Raw genomic sequence first — 20,468 nt, 5'->3', positions numbered from 1 at the left:
AAAAGCATTAGAATGATTTTGTCCAAGTGTTCTATCATATACTAAGAGATGTTTATGATGTTTTTGAACATGTTTATATGCAATGTATGACCTAAAGTTCCATATACACCATTGTACATAAATAAGGGAGTATAGGAATTCTCTCTTATATTTGCGACTAAATTTTGACATATGACTTTTACATTCGAACTTTGCAAATAGAAAATCAATATATATTTTGGTATTTTTTTTGCTCTTTTTGGTACCTTCATTCAGAGTGCAAAAAGAAAATGAATAAATATTACCCCATTGCATTGAGAGAGCTTAATAAAACAAAACAAAGTCAAACTTTTTTTTTTGTTGGGACTTTCTCTCCAAGTGAAAATAAAAAATAATTAATATTTTCATACTTTCTTTTTGCTTTTATTGGTACGTTCTCTCCTAGGGAAAATAGAAAATCAATAAATATTTTTGTACTTTTTACACTTGGAGAGAATTCTCAATAGAAAAAAAAAGTTTGAATTTGTTTTGTTTTATTAAGTTCTTGCAATGCAAGAGGCAATATTTATTCATTTTCTTTTTGCACATTTTCTTGTTGTCGTCTTCCTTGTGGATACTTCCTCAAGAGATGTCCTTCAATGATGCTTGAGGTCTTGAGTAGGCTTTATCGTTTTGAAGCTTTAGACCTTGAGATGCATTTCTCTTGAAGGTTAAATATTTGAAATATTCAGTTTGAAAATTGTCAATTTTATTAAGTTTTTCAGACCTTGAGATACATTTCTCTTGAAGGTTAAGTATTTGAAATACTCACTTTGTAAATTATAAACTCTATTAAGCTTTTTTATCGTTAAAAAGCAAGAAAGGAGTTAACCTATGGTCAACAATATTAATATATGAATTATACTCCATCTACAGTGGGCAGTCTGGGCCTCAACTAGGTCACCTGGAGAGGAAAATTGTGCTCCATATGTAGTGGGGGATCTAGTCTTCAATTGGGCTACCAAGAGAGAATAATTGTGCCCCATCTGTAGTGGGGAGTTTGGCCCTCATATGGGTAACCAAAAGAGGAATATATGGACCTTGTTAGGGCGCAGACAAGATGATGATGTGAACTTCAATTGGGATGTCATGTAGGCAAACTAGACCACTTTTGGGATGCCAATTGAGGGTTATGCTGATCAATACTATGAATGTGGTTTTATTAATTCTGACTTTGAAAATATTGTGCCCCATGTGCAATTGGGGAAATAAGTACCTCGTTGGGTGATCAACTATGGTATGTGTGTGTGAAACAATTGCTACAACGATCTTTGTCATATGAAATGAAATATGAGAGTAGAATAAGAAAATGAGTAAGTTCTTCATATTCTGTATCAAATGTTATTTGAAAATGAATTTGTTCTAATGAGGTATCAGTTTCTCTTACGATTACTAAATAATGATTTTTAATCCTTGTGACGAATAATTTCATTGTTAATGATAAAAATGTCAATAAATTTAAATGTATGATTTAGATGAAAATCTTAGTTGAGTTTTGAAACATGTAAAACAGAGTTCCCTTGACTTTTTGTTTGTTTATCTTGTTTCTAATTATTTAGAGGCCAAGAGTAGGACTTAATAGGCAAAAACTCCCTTATCTATGTGGATATTCTTTCCAAAGGAATATACTTCACATACGAGCAAAAACATATAAGAGATTTGAGTAAGTATAAATGGCCAACTATGATAGGTTATTTTGTGTTCATTGTAGATGGAGAATTTGTACCTGAGGATACTTGGAAATGCATATAAGTATGATGTTATTGAAGGTATCATAATGTTGTAATAATGAACAGTTCAAAAATAAAATAAAATTGTAACGTTCGATATCCTTCAAGTTAGATATTAAGGCATGACAACTACTTTGCAAAAACAAGGAATATGCTTTGGACGAAGGAAGGAAGAACTATTCCAAGTCTTTTCCTACCTAAGGTCAAGAGTGCCCATGCCAATGAAGCGTCTCACTTTGATCTTGGGAACTGGGAAGCCTTATCGACGGCTACAATGCAATATTTCTTTATCCAGTAGTTGGCCAATTGAGAGCAAGCAGTCACTTGGGCCCACAGGCACAATCATTAACAACTTCACCCGTTCTCCCTATACCCGTTACTCGTAAGAATCAAGATACGCAGAGAGTGTTTACGAAAACAATTTTAAACAGAGAGAAATAGGAAAAACAATTATAAACAGAGAAGAGGAAATAGGAGGAGAGATTCAAAAGGGCAGGGATCAAGTTTCCACCTTCCTTGACGTTCCCAGTTGAATCCTCTCCCTCTTCCTCAGTCTGTCTGTCGATCCATTCATCTTCTCCTCCCTCTGAATAAGTACGGAAAGTCGTCCGTGCTTTGTTCGATCTCCTGTCGTGTCTCTCGCTATAAAGGTGACGGAGTCGTGGAAGTTGAGATCAATCTGTTCTGCTAGGATTTTTCTCGGCTTTTCAAATCTAGGGCGCGGGGACCGGTTTTCGCCCTTTTTAGTTCAAATTCCGTCCGGATCTGACGATCGACCGTCGACGGAATGGACGAATTCCCGGGCCTCTTAGCGCGAGATTTCGGATTCCGGTCGCAGGGGAAAGCTTCTCCGATGGCAGCCTCGAAGGCGGGAGCGGCGGGGAACGGATCGGGAGCGCCCGTTCGATCCTTGTCAAAACCCAAATCTGCTTGGATCCCTACACCCACCGGGACGGGTTCCTTCCTTGATAGTCACGAGGGCCTTTTCTCCAGTCAGACTAGCGCCCAGGATCATGGCGGCTTCGCCGACGTGTTCGGGGGTCCACCTGGGTACACGAGTTCGTCCGAGAGCGGGAATACTTCTGCTTCACCGGCTTTTGGCTACGATTCCATGTTTCAGGGTTCCAAAGACACCAAGGACGGTGCAAAATCCACTTCTTCTCCTGTTTATGATAAGCCAGTCTATGACGACGACATTTTTGATGGGGTCCCCGGTTTGAAGAGCACATCGTCTGTGAAGTACGATGATGTTTTTGCTTCCATGTCATCGGCCCCCGCCAATTCGTCATCTGCGTACGATGATCTACTTGGGAATCTTGGGAGGGGCGAATTGGGGCAAAAGGGTTCGACTGGAAGGAGAGCCCCTGAGCCGGAGGTGTCAGGCTTCGATGATTTGATTCCCGGTTTCCGTGGAAGCCAGAACAGGTAAATTCCAAATCAGCTGTTTTGTTTGTATGTCTAATACTGTCTCTAACTAGTCGTTCTTATGAAATTTGAGATAGACCGCTACACTAGTCACTTTTGTCGAGAATAGTTGCCTTGTTCCCGAATGTAAATGAAAATGATGCAAACTGTAATTTGTATAACTGGGCTGCATTTCCTCATTGGTTAATCAAAATTGGACTATTGTTTTGAATCGGAAAATTTGATTTTCCTTACCTCCCTCGAATTATTTATTTACGTCATTGGAAAGAAAGTTATAAAAGGCGATGCCACATTGAAGGAAACAGTGTCTACCAGTCACTGCGTAATCTGAGTAAAATTATGTGGACTGGTTTCATGTTCTTCCTCATGACTATAAAATGGCATTATTTGAACTAAATGAACAAGACTATGATATTGAAAATTTACACTCAATATGCTTGGTGAGAAATTTCAGAAAATAGTTGCATCTTACGTGTTGTAGATAAAAACCTGTTGTTGCCCCTTAATGGCCAGACACTTCTGAAATGTTCTTCAAAATAAATAAAAAATTGCATCTTTGTTCTTTGGGGGAAAATAATTACAAATATAAAACTGCTATTAAGTAAAAATACTGTATTGGAAGTTTTCCATCGAGAAGATGGGTTCAAGGACACTGTGAGTGAGCAATGCAACATTACTTTGTCAGCATGCTGCTGCTGCTGCTCTTTTCTGCTGCATTATACTTTTCCTAAAACTGTGTAAGACTATTTGAACCTTGATTCAGAAAAATAAAAAAATAAAAAAAAGGAATGTACTTGTTCCTACATGATTGTAGAATTCACTGTCTCAGTGCATGAAGGTGAACAGCTAAGCAACTTCTTTTGATATCCAAGTTATACTTTCTAGTTAACATAATAAAAAGGTTACTTTCAAATTATGTTGTGGAGCAAAATAAAAATCCATAACTTTTCCACATGAAACGGAAGGTTTGGGATGTGATCATATGACCTGTCATAGATTTAATGCCATTGTTTATATCTGTCAAACTCTGTAGTTCTTGTAGATTGTATAGTTTATCGGAACTTCTTGATTGATTACCATCTTGTTTTATTTTAAATTTTTATATCAATATCTGCTTTGGTATTTTATTTGAGAATGGCGAGGATTTTTTTAATCAATAACTTCTTTGATATGTTGTGGTGTGTTCAAACTTCTACTTATTTTCTTTTGTACTTTGTCTCTCTTGTTGGATGAGGTGTGGTTTTCCTGTCTTTTAATTGTTCCTTGAAGGCTGGTGTCATGGTGCTTCTGAGATGTTTTATCTCTCTAGTTTCACAAATTTGATTCACTGGATGTCTTTGAAAGGGTCATTACATTTGTTTTTTTAAGCCTATTTATCAAAGTAACCAAGTAAAGTTTGTTGTTAATCCTTTTATACAATTGTCCCATTTTGCTACCTGTTGTATCCACAATTACTTGTACTTTTCTCTATTTCACCAACTGATGTACACGGCAGGCACGGGCCTAGCCACAAAAACATGCATGTTATGACACTGAGCTTCTTGTACAGAGACACATCAGAGAGAAACAAAACTCACCAATCAAATGCTCCTTCAAGCAATTCAACTTCAGCTGTCACAGATGATCCATTTGTTGTTTTAGAATCAACAACAACGCCAGCATATTCATCAGCAGGACTTTTTACAGACCCACTAGAAAATGGAACTAAGCCCAGTAACTCCAGCAGCCCCAAAGCCAATAATTCGTCTGTGGGGGGTGGAATTTTTTATGATATTAATGTCTTTGACGGGCTTGCAAACATTAAGAAAGAGAAGAACCCCTTACGCGGAACACAAAATTTACCTTCTTCACCTACTTTGAAAGAACCAGCTGAGAAACTTTCAACTAGAAATATTTATCGAGACTCTAATCAGACCCTATTTGACATGCCTACTGGTTCATCTGATTCTAATATACCTGATAATGGATCTCGCGCCGTGCCTGATATGAATGCTAATATATCTGAGAGTAATCCACATGTGGGCATGTCCCCAAAATCAGATGGAAGTGTGGAAAAAACAGATGATATTTGGCTCACGGTATCTGAAGTCCCACTGTTCACACAACCCACAGCTGCTCCACCACCTGCCAGATCACCGCCTCGTCCGCCAGTTTCAAAAACAGATTTTTACTCCCAAAAGAGGACTCCAGATGTGGTTAAGAGCCCGCCTGTTTCTCCAATAGATGAACTTGAAGAGTTTGCAATGGGCCGGCATCCTCGAGTCCAAACAGATGATCGTTCAGATGTTCTGTCAGGAGAGGAAGACATAGAGGCAAACTCAGCTGTTGCCGCTTCTGCAGCTGCCATGAAAGAAGCCATGGATAGAGCTGAAGCAAAATTTAAGCATGCAAAGGAAGTTAGAGAAAGAGAAAAAGATGCCAGGGCTGCAAGAGGTAGAGACCCTTCTCGGTCAGGTGCAGATGATAGGGCTGTCCAAGATGCTCTAGATAGAGAGAATCGAGAAAAGCAGGAAAAGTTAGAGCAGGAGCGGGAACAAAGGGAACGCGAAGAGAAAGAGCGTGAGCAAAGGAGACTTGAAAAGGAAAGAGAAGACAGGGAGAGGGCCAGACAAGCAGTTGGGATGGCTACAAGGGAAGCACGGGAAAGGGCTGCGGCAGAGGCTCGGCTAAGAGCTGAACGAGCTGCTGTTGAAAAGGCAACTGCTGAGGCACGGATTCGGGCTGAACGTGCTTCAGTGCAGAGAGCAACAGGTGAGGCTCGTGAAAGGGCTGCAGCTGAGGCAAGGGAGAAGGCTGAAAGGAGGGAGAGGGCTGAAAGAGAAGTTATGGAGAGGGCAGATCGAGAAGCAAGGGAGAGGATGGAAAGAGAAGCAAGGGAAAAAGAAGCCCGCGAGCGGGCTGCAGTGGAGAGGGCAGCAGCAGAAGTGAGGGCTAGAGCTGAAAGAGCTGCTGTTGAAAGGGCCCAGGCAGAGGCCCGAGAGAGGGCTGCAGCTGCAGCAAGAGAGAAGCAACAGAAGAATGACAATGATCTTGAGTCATTTTTCAGCATGGGTGCTCGACCTAATAGTGCACCAAAGCAGAGAGCCACTTCCTCGGTAAGAGATTAATGTTTGTTTGTCAATGAACCTCATTGTTTGGAGTTTCTTGACCTATCATTTGTACAACGTACTGTTTAAAAAAGTATTTGTGCCAACTTTTTTTTTTTAAAGTATATGCTAACATTTTGAAAATATTTTTTAATATTTTGTTATCTGAAAATGTCTGCAATTGTGCATTAGGCCTGTGGCCCAAATGTTCCATTGGGAGCATGGTTTTGGGTGGTGGAGGGGGTAGGGGTATGTTTTTCTGTGATGTCTAAACATCATGTTTCACTGGGGTTTGGGCTGCAATATTCAAAAAACAAACTCTGCTTCTTAATGGAAATTGCACGAATATTTCTGTAAAAAATACAAGATCTTGATGATTCTGAATGTTAATAGAGTATTCTTTGATTGAAGTAGCATTGAGTTGGCATTAGGCTTTTATAACATACAAGACTGGGTGCAAGATATTGATGCAAACAAAGGATACAGTGTGGTTTACACAGAAGTTACATTTATTATCCGTTGTGAGCTAATGCTAAGTTTGAATATCATTGGGCTTAATTTCTGACTTGGAAGGCTGTCGATTAGATAGGATGACTATCTCTGGCCTTCCATGCTGGGACCTGCAAATATTTGCATCTGCTGAGGTGCAGAGTAGCCCATTGAGGTGCAGCTTCCATTCAGTAAAATCCAGCAAATCTTGTTTTCTAAGCTGTGTTACATATATATTTTTTCCTTTACAAAAAAAAAAAAAATCTACCATTGTCGTCTTTTTTTTCCTCTCATTCTTCTGAGTGGGTATTGCTCAGTACATTGAACACTTTGAATTTATGTTATTTTGCTTCTGGTTGTTAACATTGGTTTTTAGTTACTTCTTTAATTTTAGTATTGTTATTCACATTCTTTCTGCTCCAGAATATGAAACAACTTATTTGCATATTTGTCTGATATGCCAGGACCCCTTTCATACACAATTTCAGAGTAAGGGCTCAGATGCTGTTCGGAGGACATCTGTTGGAACCACCTCCAGCATGAGGAAGGTCTCTTCCACTGCCAATATTGTTGATGATCTGAGTTCAATATTTGGAGGTATATATATTCAATAAAGCTGTTCGATGATCTCCTGTTCTTGACTCTAAAATGTTGTAAATAATAGAACGATTGTCATGTTGGTTCTAAAATAATTTTTTCAAAAGAATAATTTATAGAATTTCATGATGTACTTGTAACTTAACCTAGTAACAAGTTAACTTTTTTAACTTATGGTTCTAATTGATTTCACTTATCTTTTCTTGCAACAGCAACTCCATCATCTGAGGAATTTCAAGAAATAGGAGGGGAGAGTGAAGAAAGACGAAGAGCAAGACTTGAAAGACACCAAAGGACACTTGAGCGTGCAGTAAATATTTTGCATCAACATTTTTTTTTTGTTCTCCTTGAAAAAGTATTGGCAATTCAGCTAAATTAATGCCAAATTTGGTTTTCCTTTTTACTTTTTTACTTCATCTTGCAGAAAAAAGCTTTGGCAGAGAAGAATGATAGGGATATTCAAACGCAAAGAGATCAGGCTGAGAGACATGTATGCATTTTAATTTTCAAACAGGAACACTTGCCTGAACATATGTTTCTTAACTAAAAACAAACGTTATTTTTATATCTATTGGTCCTTATCCTTTTCTTGCACTTGTACATTATTTCAGTTTCTTAATTGTATTGTTTGCATGCTCCCTGTTTTTAATTATTTTAGGTTTTATAATGTTGCTTTTGACTGATTTCAGAGGATTGCTGAAACACTGGATGTTGAGATCAAACGATGGGCAGCTGGGAAGGAAGGCAACCTGCGGGCCTTACTATCAACATTGCAATACGTGGGTTCATGTCTAAGCTTTTAACCAATACGCATCTCATCTATACTTTCTGAATCTTTTTTACTTTTTAGTTTTTTTACAAATTTCCAGATCTTCATCTATGTTTTGCTTATTGAATTTGATCTGAAGTTCCGTGTTTACATATCATGTTACCTCTCAAAACTATTAGGTGAACAAACTGGAAATTTGTGTAACTCGGCCATTATTTTTACAACTTTAAGAAGATTTTGGTTTTTAAGCCAAGGTGTGTTACTTGAACTTTTAGAGGTTGTGTACGGCTAGCAGTAGCTAACAAATTTAAAAAAATAACACTTAGAGAGGGCATTTCTTAGGATAGCAAAGAGAAAGGAAACAAATTATCTCCTTGACAGCCAAGTATAACAATTTAACACTTTTTTTAAAAAATAAATCAAAGTTGCAACAGATCCCATTGTTTATAGTCTGTATAACTGAGTTTCATGTTAAAACTCAGTCACAGGCTTGTTAAAACAAGATACATTACCTCTATAGAACTTTCTTAGAACTAAAATTTCCAATCACAATGGAATTTGACTCCGAATTGAAACATCTAGCTACCTAAAGGTATTCCAGCAGCTAGTTGAGGAAAAAAAAACTGTTAATCATATATCTACCTGCATGAGACTTCCTAGGAACAACTAGCTACCATTAAAAATGTAGAAGATGAAAAAAGTTAAGAACAAAGAGAGTTGAGGAGAGAGAATGAGAGGGAGAGAGGTGGAGATGAGAGAGAGTGAAAAGTGATCTGCATTGGGGGACGTGCATATCTCCCAACCTCTATTTATAATAAGACTTGGGTACAATTACAAAATGCCCTTACTTAAGTATAAACCCTAATCTCTCTATATGTTCTTTTCTATGTGTCCTCTTTACATGAGACTTGTTCCATAGACATAATTGGACATACATAACAAGATTACATCAAGATATATAAATAAAGATAAGGTAAAATGACCAAAATACCCCTATAATTGTTTTCAACACTCTCCCTTAAGCTAGAGAGTATATGTCAAATAGTCCCAGCTTGCCGCAAAAGTTCATAAATTCACGCTTTCATTGTGTTTTAGTTAAGATATCACCTAGTTAATCACTAGACCGAACATATGGAGTGGTCACCTCTTTTCTTATTATCATATCTCGGATAAAATGACAATGTACCTGTATATGCTTCATCTTCTCATGAAAGACCGGATTGCTTGCAATGAAAATTGCTGCCTGGTTATCACAATACATAGTCATAGGATCCTTCTGATAGAAGCCTACTTCTTGGATAACAGATTTTACCCACATTAGCTCACTGATGGTGTGGGCCATTACTCTACATTCAATGTCTACACTGGATCGAGCAACAACATTCTTCTTTTTACTCTTCCAATTGACTAGATTTCCTTCCAGAAATACGCACTATCCAGTGGTTGATTTTCTGTCAAGCTTGGAACTTGCATAGTTAGCATAAGAGAAAGCCACAATCCTTAAGTGATTATTAGGTTTAAAAATGAGACCTTTTTTGGTGCTCCTTTCAAATATCTTAAGATTTTCTATGCGGCGGCCTTTAGGTGAATCTTATGCGGATGCTCTATGAATTGACTTACTACATTGATTGCAAATGAGATATTTGGTTTAATAACTGTAGCATAAATGAGTTTGCCTACTAGTCTTCGATGCATTGTTTTATCTTTCAATTATGGAGTTTGATCACCATGAAAATCAAGTCTTACTTCCATTGGTGTATCAGTTGGTTTGGCCCTCAGAAGTCTATACTCTTGAAGCATATCAGTGACTTATTCTCTCTAAGTCAGAGTTGTTCACTCCTTGCTTCTTGCAACTTCAATACCCAAGAGATTTTAGTTGACCTAGATCTTTAGTCTGAAAGTGATTTGTCAAATGGGATTTAACTTTTTCAATGCCTGATTTGTTACTCCCTTATAGGATGATATCATCTACATACACTAACTAGATAATATTTCCAGATGATTGTTTCATAATAAATTGTGAGTGATCACAATAGCTTTTACGAAATCCCATGGATATAACCACTTGACTAAATTTCTCAAACCATGCTCGTAGACTCTGTTTTAAGCCACAAAGAGCCTTCTTGAGTCAACATATCTTATGTGTCTCCCCTTGGGCAACCTACCCTGGAGGTTGCTCCATATAGACTTCTTCCTCAAGATCACCATATAAGAAGACATTTATAATATCCAGTTGAAATAAAGACCAACTTTGATGGATTGCAACAAAAATGAGTATGCGAATAGAAGACAAGCAGGCAATTGGAGAAAAAGTCTCAAAAACATCCACACCAAAGGTCTGAGTATATGTCCTTTGTCAACAAGATGAACCTTATATAGTTCAATAGATCCATTAGAGTTATATTGAATAGTTTAGACCCATCGACACCCTACCACAACAACACCTAGAGGTAAATCACATAACTCTCAAGTCCCTCTATCAATTAGTTCTTCCGTGATCATTACAATAGTCCTATTCACATTGAGGGGCATTCGAAGGTGGTTATTGGTTGGTGTGATAAGGCTTCCTCCCCCCCATGGCGCCATTGGGATTCCTTGCGGGAAATCCTTGAAATTTCTTCTCAATTTTCTTGTATTTGGTCTCACATTCCGAGATATGCTAACTCGGTGGCAGATGTGCTTGCCAAGTCAGGAGCTTCCTTACAATCTCTTGTTGTTAGGGAATTGCTCCCCGCCCCTCCGTAATTCTTTGTTCTTTTGTTAATATATACATCCTTTTTAAAAAAAATTAGTTCTTCCATCTCAACATCCATGGCTTTCTTCTAATGAGGAGTCAACAAAGCATCCTGCATTGAATAAGGAATAGTGCAAGTAGAGATGGACAACGCAAACTTACTATAATCAGACAAGGAATCAAAAGAGATAAGGTAGAGGGTGGCGAGTACCTTTGCGAACACCTTTCCAAAGAGCGATAGGAAGGTGGATATCACTTTACTCAATATCAAGGGACGATGAAGAATTATGGTTTGGTGGGAGTAAGGGGCTGGAGTAGGATGCGATGGTTGCTGTCGGCGCTGATATACCTGCAATGGTTTCTTAGTAGGAGCATCACGTGAAGTCGGAACACATTCATCAACTGGAATAGAAAAAACAGGATTAGGTTCAAAAGGCACAAGAGGAACTGACTCAGACTTGGAAGATTCAAAAAATAAAACATCCTCAAAGAAACAACTATAGATACTAATGTTTTTCTCATAGATGGACAATAACATTTGTATCCTTTTTGTGTTTGAGAATATCCCAAAAATATACATTTGACAAAATGAGGATATAATTATCCTTGGAGGGATCAAAGATATGTGCAAAACATACACACCCCAAACACATGAGATGATATGGGGAAAATAGTTGCAGTGGGTAAACCAATTTGAATGGGAATCTTGCCATCAAGAGCAAAAGTACACACTTGTTCTTAGATTTACCATCTCCTCAACCTCATCCTATACTTGAGTTATCTCTGCCAGTCCCCGTGCTTCCTCTGGATGTCTCAGTGGAATCAAATGTTGTAGTTGATGTATTAAGGGTAGTAGCTTTACTCACTTCAGTATCTTTTCCAGCTTGAGGCACAACTGTCTTTTCAACTCTCTGTACCCTATTAAAGGTAGTAGAAAGGTTAGGTACTTCATCAAAGGCCAGAACTTGAGCTTTTATGCTGCCAAATTCAGTACCCAAACCATCTAGAAATTTTGACAAGGAGTTGACTTTGTTGTTTTTGAAGTTCCTGTTCATCCGTAGTAAATGGATGAAAGACATTGATCATCCTGCCAAATACTAAAAAAAAAACTATAATATTCTGTCACAATTCTATTACCCCTTTTCAAGCTAAAGAAATCTGTATATAGTTCATAAACACTGGAGAGATTGCTCTCTTGTCTATAAAGAGTTTCTAAAGACAGCCATATGGCTTTAGCAGTTTCAAAATTCATAACTTGGCTCTTGATAGTAGATTCCATGTTGTTGACAATCCAAGTCATCACTTGACTATCTTCAGCCTACCAATCATCATCTTGAGGGAAATGAGGTCATCCCTAATAAATGTAAGTTTTTTCCTGCCCTTACTTATTACATGTACTTATCGCATGTACTTATTACATGTTTTTGATAAACAGAATGCCTTCATTGGTTCTTGAAGGTAAAATTCCTATTCAGATTGTATTAGCCGCTACACCTCTTTTTCTTGTTCCACCACGTGTATTTAGCTGTCTATTTTACTCAATACTTTCAAACCATCTAGGGATAAATTGTCCCCTCGTGCTATCAAGTGTGTCTTTTTGGGATATTCTTGGACGCAAAAAGAGTACAAATGTTCATCTACTAGAAAAAAACATTTGTATCTGTAGATGTTACATGTTTTGAGGATGTCCCATTCTTTGAACCTTCTAGGTCTGAGTCAATTCCTCCAGTTCCCTTAGTTTCTAGTCCTGTCATTCCTGTTCCAGTTGATGATTGTATTCAAACTACATGTGTTCCTATTGAGAAAAAATTGTAGGTATATCGGTGCTGACTAACACTATCTCATCTTGCTCCAAACCTCTCTCTCACACCAGACCATGACTTTGCGTCGTCTTTTGATCCTGAGATAAGTGACCTACACCTTCCTATTGCCCTTCAAAAGATATTAGGAAAGGTACTCGCCGTCCTCTATCTCATTTTGTCTCTTTTGATTTCTTATTTGACAGTTATCGTAAGTTTACTTTGTTCATCTCCACTTGCACTATTCTTTCTTCAGTGTAGGATGTTATTTTGTCTCCTCATTGGAAGAAAGCCATGGATGTAGAGATGGAAACACTGATTGATAGAGGTACTTCGGAGTTACGTGGCTTACTTCCAGGGGCTACAGTGGTTGGTTGTCGATGAGTGTATACCATAAAATACAATACAGATGAGTCCGTTGAAAGAAATAAAGCTTGTCTCATTACTAAAGGATACACCCAGACTTTTGGAGTGGATGTATTTGAGACTTTCTCTCCGATTGTCCGCATGTCCTCTATCAGAATACTGGTATATGTTGTAGTGAATCAAGGTTGGTCTTTGTTTCAACTAGATATAAAAAAATGCTTTATTGTATGGTGATCTTGAAGAAGAGGTGTACATGGAGCAACCTTTGGGTTATGTGGCTTACTTCCAGGGGCTACAGTGGTTGGTTGTCGATGAGTGTATACAATAAAATACAATACAAATGAGTCCGTTGAAAGAAATAAAGCTTGTCTCGTTGCTCAAGGATACACCCAAACTTTTGGAGTGGATGTATTCGAGACTTTCTCTCCGATTGTCCGCCTGTTCTCTATCAGAATACTGGTATATGTTGCAATGAATCAAGGCTGGTCTTTGTTTCAACTAGATATAAAAAAATGCTTTATTGTATGGTGATCTTGAAGAAGAGGTGTACATGGAGCAACCTTTGGGGTATATTGCTCAAGGATAGATGAAAAAGGTATGTAGAGTCAAGAAAGCTCTTTATGGCTCAAAATAGAGTCCACGAGCATGGTTTGAAAAATTTAGCTAAATGGTTATGTCCATGGGATTTCTTAGAAGTCACTGTGATCATTCACTGTTTATTATGAAGAGATCGTATGTGATTATTATCTTATTGGTATATATAGATGATATCATCTTATCAGGGAGTGATAGATCAAACATTGAAGAAGTCAAATCACACTTGGCGACTCACTTTCAGACTAAGGATCTAGGTCAACTAAAATATCTTCTGGGTATCGAAGTTGCAACAAGCAAGGAGGGAACTGCTTGGACTAAGAGGAAGTGTGTAATTGACATGCTTCTAGAATATGGTCTTTTGGGAGCTAAACTAGTTGATATAGCTATGGAGGTAGGACATGATCAAAGTCCATAATTTAAAGATAAAACAATGAATCGGAGATTATTGGGAAGCTCATATATGCTATAGTTACTAGACCAAATATCTTGTTTGCAGTAAATGTAGTAAGATAGTTCTTGGAGCATCCACATAAGATTTACTTAGAGGTTGCATAGAGAATCTTAAGATATCTGAAAGGGGCACCAGGAAAGGGTCTTCTCTTTAGACCCAATGATCACTTGAGGATTGTTACTTTTTCCAATGCTGATTATGTAGGCTCCAAGCTTGACAAAAAATCAACTATTGGGTCCTATATATTTCTGGGAGGAAACTTAATCAACTGGAAAAGTAAGAAACAAAAATGTTATTACTCGATCTAGTGCAGAGGCAAATATAGAGTGATGACCCGCACTATAAGTGAATTAATGTGGGTGAAATCAGTTGCCCAGGAGTTAGGCATATATTAGAAGGGTCCTATGATTATGTATTATAATAATCAGATGACAATCTTCATTGCTAGTAATCCAATATTTCATGAGGGAACGAGACAAATATAGAGCGATAACCCGCACTGTAAGTGAATTAATGTGGGTGAAATCAGTTGCCCAGGAGTTAGGCATATATTAGAAGGGTCCTATGATTATGTATTATGATAATCAGATGACAATCTTCATTGCTAGTAATCCAATATTTCATGAGAGAACGAGGCACATAGAGGTAGACTATCATTTCATTCGGGATGCAGTGATGAAGAAGGAGGTGACAACCCAACATGTTCGATCTGGTGATCAACTTGGAGACATTTTCACTAAAAGCACTGGGGAAGTGTGAATTTCTGAACTTCTGTAACAAGTTGGGCCTCTTTGACATATACGCTCCAGTTTGAGGGGGAGTGTTGAAAAATAAGTATAGGGGCATTTTGGTCATTATACCTTACCCTCATTCTCATATCTTGATGTAATATTGTTCCTTATGTTGAATTATATCTATAGTCTATTTTTCATGTATATAGGACATGTAGAATGGGAGATATAAGGAGATTAGGGATTCACTTAAGTGAGACACTATTGTAATTTTATGAATCCCACTTAAATATATAAGTTGGGGGTTGTGCACAACCCCCAATGCAGCTCTTTTTGGAGCTCTCTTCTCCATTCTCTCATTCTCTCTCCATCTCTCTCGCTGTCCTTACTTTTTAAAACACAAAGCTTTAAATAATCAATTAATAGAAAGTTTCCCTACATTCTCGTTCTCTCCCACCCTGTCACTTTCTCTTTCAAACCGTAGACAGAAATGCACATACATCAGAATCTTTGATCTTAGGAAAGGGAACAACATAGCATGACTTGAAAATTAGAGTAGATAACCTGTGGACATTGTAACCAGTAATCAGTGTGTTCACGATCTCCCTTTTTTTTTAGGTGGATCTTACCTGCACAGCTAGTGGCTTTTCTGACAAATTTTTGTACCATGATGTCAGAGAGAAATACATAATAAATTTTTTTTTTTTTTTTAAAAAGCTGTTACTAAGGTCTTAAATCTTGGAATATGCATTAGTATTTGGGGATGAATCAGTTTTGTAACTTCCGTTATGGCAATGATGATAATTGTTAAAGAGCTACGCATGCTTCCAAAAGTTTCAAAATTCTGGTTGATAGGCCAGCTCTTTGCAGTCATGTATGATGAGGCCAAAAAAAAAAAGTTGTGGATAGAACTGAAGACCAAAATATCAAACAGATTATCAACCTGTGGGCTTTTTTATTCCTTTTGGGTCATTGTAGTACAGTAATCTCTCATCTTCATTGCCTACACATCATTAGTGATGAATCAAAGCATCTTTACAATCTCAATAGATCACTGAAAGAAAGGTGGCTACTACAGTCATCTAGATTGTCTAATTTGGTAACTTCTGGAAAAATCTTTCCAGCTTTTGATAAAATCAAGATCCCAAAAGCATCTTGCAGAATTGTCTGAAAATATCTTTTAAAATTACAACTCTCAACAATTGTTCTTGATTAAAGACTAGAATATCTTGAAGATTTTGATTTTGATTGGTCAAGTCATTATCAAGTTTTTGTTGGAATAATGTTAATTTTGGTGGAGGTGAGTTGATTTCCAGATGGCTTTTATTTTTTAGATGGTGATTTATTTCCGTCAGGATTTTGTTGGAATAATGTTAATTTTATATCAGGTGCACCAATTTTCAGATGCCTTATATTTTTGAGACGCTGAGTAATTGATAAGTATAAATGCCAAATACATTGAAAGTGGAGAGGAAGGTTCTCAAGTTACAAGGGAAAAGATCCCCTTTTAACAAGGACAACTAGAACCTGTTTTAGTCAAGCTGGCCGATCTTAGCATTTGCTTCCAAGAAATTGAAATGGCTAAACAAAGTTGAAAAATATCATCATAATACTTCTGAAGAGGACAAGTAGGATTAGACTTCCCTGATGGCCTAGTAGTAACTGTTAATGAATCTCCTCCAACTGCTACAAAACATAAGTTGGACATGAATGTGATTCCATTCTAGTAAAAGTAGATATCTTAGGTTCTTGTTTTGCTTGTGTCTGTGTAACTCTCTAGCTTGATCCTTTTCCGTGTATATGCAATTGTGGCTCAACTTAGGTATATTTTGACAAAGATAACTACTCTGCAAGTTATGAATATTGCCTATTTCTCATATTTTCTCATCTTTGAGAAACTTTGAAGCTTCTTCATCGTTTTTCTGCATTAAAAGAAAAACTCAAATGTAAACATTTGCTATGAAATTATGTAGGTGCTCTGGCCAGAATGTGGTTGGCAGCCTGTATCTTTGACTGATCTAATAACCGCTCCTTCAGTAAAGAAAGTGTACAGAAAAGCAACCTTATGTATTCACCCTGACAAGGTGCAACAGAAAGGAGCAAATATTCAACAGAAGTATGTTGCAGAAAAGGTTTTTGACCTCCTTAAGGTTCGTGCTCATGCATATCATTTGGTTTTAATGTAATTTATGTGATTTTGATATAACTTATATAATTTTGAGTAAATTTTGATACAAGTTATCCTCATGTTGAGTCTGATAAATAGGTGTCTAAGTCTTTAGTGAATGAAACAAACACCAATTTATAACTTTTGAATGAGCAGTTAGATCTTTGTAAAATAAAAGTCATTAGGTGTTCTCCTTTTCTTTTTCCATTTATCTTTCTAGAGTTAGTAGATGGAAGAAACCTGACACCTTTAGGACCTTGTACATCAGTAGGTACAACATATGTCCTCAATATTTGGAATGTTGATTATGCACTATAATTCCCCTATGTGACCATTGAGGCAAAGGCCCAAGGCACAATGTATAGTGTTGGTAACATGTAGCCGCTATGATGGGCTTCACTTGAACATTTTAACTAGAAATGGACTGGTGAAGAATAGGGGAAAAGTTGCTCTTGAATTTTTTTATCATATTAATAAAACATTTGCAACTTTGTGCTAGGAAGTCTGTTATCAAAAGATTTTCAATTTTATTTATTTGGGGATGCTCGAGTAAATCTGTATTGTGTTTGAATAGGATTATAGTACATTATAAAGCCAAATTAGTGTATAAAGATTTATCTGTACATATATATAAAATAAATGAAATATATTCGCACATACAAAATTCTGTGTTACCTGTATTGCCAAAATCTGTTGCATATCAATCAACAAATCAAATTTTGAGGTATGTAACATGGCGACTGAAATGTGTTGCTTATTGCAATCTCTACTTATGATATTTCACTAGACTGACTGGTACAGCAGGATATAGGGAAATATACCAGTGTTTTTTATTAGATTTTAAGGGTTCCGATATGGCAAAAGATACCCTCTGACCTGAAATGTGCTATGATTTACATGGGTCATTGACATATTTATGGAACTGCCATCTTGCAATTCACTTACCATGAAGTCTGTCCCTCCAAAATGGGTACCTTTGCCATCAACACAGATACATGTATACACTCATAAGATGGCACTTCAATCCAATGACATCGTGGCTCCTGGCCTGAGTGACCATATCTGATCATTTCTTTCGTCTGCACACACACACACACACACACACACACACACACACAAGCATATAAAAGCTGGACTGAAGTTCTACCATGGTTGGCTGTGGCTAACTGTTTTTTTCTCTTCAAGAGTCGTGTATATTAGATTAATCACAACGGTACCTTATTTTCATTTTATCATCTGAAAAATGAAAAATAAAGAAATGAACATTTATCATGAGACATTCGAGGAAAAAAAATTGACCAAGAAGATGTAAGAGGAAAACCCTAAAATCGAAACAAGTGAAATTTTTTAATTACATATTTTAATATCATTATAACTAATTAGGAAATGGGTGCACTTCCGTTACAATATGTTCATATTATTTGATTAGATGGAGAACCTGCATGAATTGAAATGTCCTTTCATGAAAGTAAAACTCTTAAGAAATTAATGTTTCTGAGGATGTAATTTTGGTTTACTCATGTAATTTGAGGCAGGTTCTTATACTGAGGAAGTATTTATAATTGAAAGTGAGAGCACTATTTGATAGACTAGCTTTTGTAAGGTGTAACCAGATTGCTTTATCGATGGAAAGTCTCCTTGGTATGTCCAGCAGCTACTGGATCACAGAAAGTGCAGCCAAATGCTGTCAGAGGCATATAGAGTGTACTAAAATTCTGTTTTTTGCTTTCCATGTTTTGGATGGTTACACATGCCAAATTTGTTTGGTAACTCTCAGTAAATGATGGTGTTCAAAATGGAAGTATATAATACAGTTTTTAAAGTTGTTTGTCATGATTCAGGTTGACAATAATTTTAAATAGGTTTCTCATTCAGATTGTGGAAGGCAAGTGCACTGTTATGTGAGATCCGATATACGATACATGGGTAAGGCACTGGAGTACAGTTCCATGATGGAGAAAGGCATTAGAGGACCATTGTAAGTCAGGAAAGAATAAGGAGAAAGGTAGAATAAATGGAGTACCTATTTGGTAGGATAGTAAAAGTGTCCCTGGTTCCCATCCTGATTAATGCCTCAGGTTTGTTTGGTTAGTTATTGAGTGTCATACATTTGAGAGAGTAGGGATCATTATCTGGTACTAGTTATAAGCTTTTTACTTTGTACGTGTGATTACGTAAGTTGAGGTTGCAGGATCAGTAGGAATTCATATCATAATTAGGATCTGCTGTCACACAACTCTTTCCTTGTTGAAAAACATTACTGGAGCCTGTTCTTCCTATGGCATTTACTATCAATATTCATTAGATTTTTTGGTTTTTGTTTTTTGTTTTTGTTCTTTTCCCTTTTTTAGTCTATATATAATGTCATAGAAAAAATCGGGCAACTTGATTTCCACCTATTTTCTTTTATGTATAAACATGAAAATGGGGTAAAAGCAGCTATTGAGACCCACAAAATGATTTCTGTATGTTTTGAATCTCAGAAATGATCTTTTTGAGCATATATTTTGTGTCTGCTGTTCGATGTGCACAGGAAGCCTGGAATAAGATCAATTCAGAGGAGCTCTTCTAGGATCTGACGCTTTCCTTTGTGGAAAAACATATTTTTGTTGTACGGGAGTTAGTGAGGACAGACAGCATTGACCGCTGATCGAAAGATGCCTGTTCCGATGCTGCTACAGAATGCTCTGGCTGTTCTGACAACGAAACGAACTTCCTTCTCCAAGGCTGTAGTGTAAATTGGTGTAAGTGGGAAATCAATTATCTCTTGAATCATATGTAGAGTTAAAAGTAGCAGGGTTGGGGATTGGCTTTGTCTATTGCTTCATCAGGCCTATCCCATTGAGTTATTATATTTGTGAGTTTGCATTATTCTTTTTGTTGTTTTTACGGTGATCTATAATCCCATCGTTGAAACAGTCGAGATTGAATTAATGCCAGCCAATGTTGTTTGTTGGTGTCTTGTGAGTTGAATTGCTCATTTATGAATTTTGTATTTCCTTGTATGCTAATGAGGCTATTTGAGATCAAGAAGTAATATGGGGTGACATTAGAGATGGATGTCTCTAAAATAAATAATAAACCTTTAGGATGATGAGTTCATCATCTAAAGGCTTCACTACCGTGATTGAGAGAAATCTCCTGAACAATGTAAATCAATTGTGTTGAAGTGTTTGGTTTGCTCCTTTAATGGTATTAGAGTGGGATAATCAGAACCTCTTTGTTGTAATCGATTAAATCATGTTCTAGTAGTGCTTTATGGAGCAACTGAATGATGGTAACTTTACATTAGCTATGGTCTCACAATTGTACCACAATGGATGATACAGGGAAAATTACTAGAGGCCATAGAGACTATAGTGTGGTGGCTTGAACCAAAGCTACAATTTCAGAAGATATCTTTCCTCGGTTACTAATGCTCACGATTTGTGAATACCATAAAAAAGTCTTACCCTTATGCTATTAGGTCTTGTGAACAAACCTAATTTTAATTGCACAATTTGACTCAT

The 20,468-nt window shown here is 37.1% G+C and overlaps 1 protein-coding gene across 1 annotated transcript; it reads left to right on the top strand.

Moving 5' to 3' along the window:
- The first annotated feature begins 2,164 nt into the window (after positions 1-2,164).
- On the top strand, positions 2,165-19,926 carry LOC137945284 (auxilin-related protein 2-like). Its single transcript, XM_068791100.1, has 8 exons — positions 2,165-3,173; positions 4,723-6,268; positions 7,213-7,345; positions 7,558-7,655; positions 7,770-7,835; positions 8,035-8,124; positions 16,766-16,942; positions 19,493-19,926. The coding sequence occupies exons 1-8, from the start codon at positions 2,536-2,538 to the stop codon at positions 19,529-19,531; spliced, it is 2,787 nt and encodes a 928-aa protein (XP_068647201.1). The 5' UTR covers positions 2,165-2,535; the 3' UTR covers positions 19,532-19,926.
- Positions 19,927-20,468: the final 542 nt, after the last annotated feature.

This window comes from Aristolochia californica, unplaced genomic scaffold (assembly GCF_029961685.1).
Source record: "Aristolochia californica isolate CCGP_79_NKW_82.1479 unplaced genomic scaffold, dmAriCali1.0.hap1 SCAF_12, whole genome shotgun sequence".
NCBI lineage: Eukaryota > Viridiplantae > Streptophyta > Magnoliopsida > Piperales > Aristolochiaceae > Aristolochia > Aristolochia californica.
This window is presented reverse-complemented; position numbering and strand designations above follow the sequence as displayed.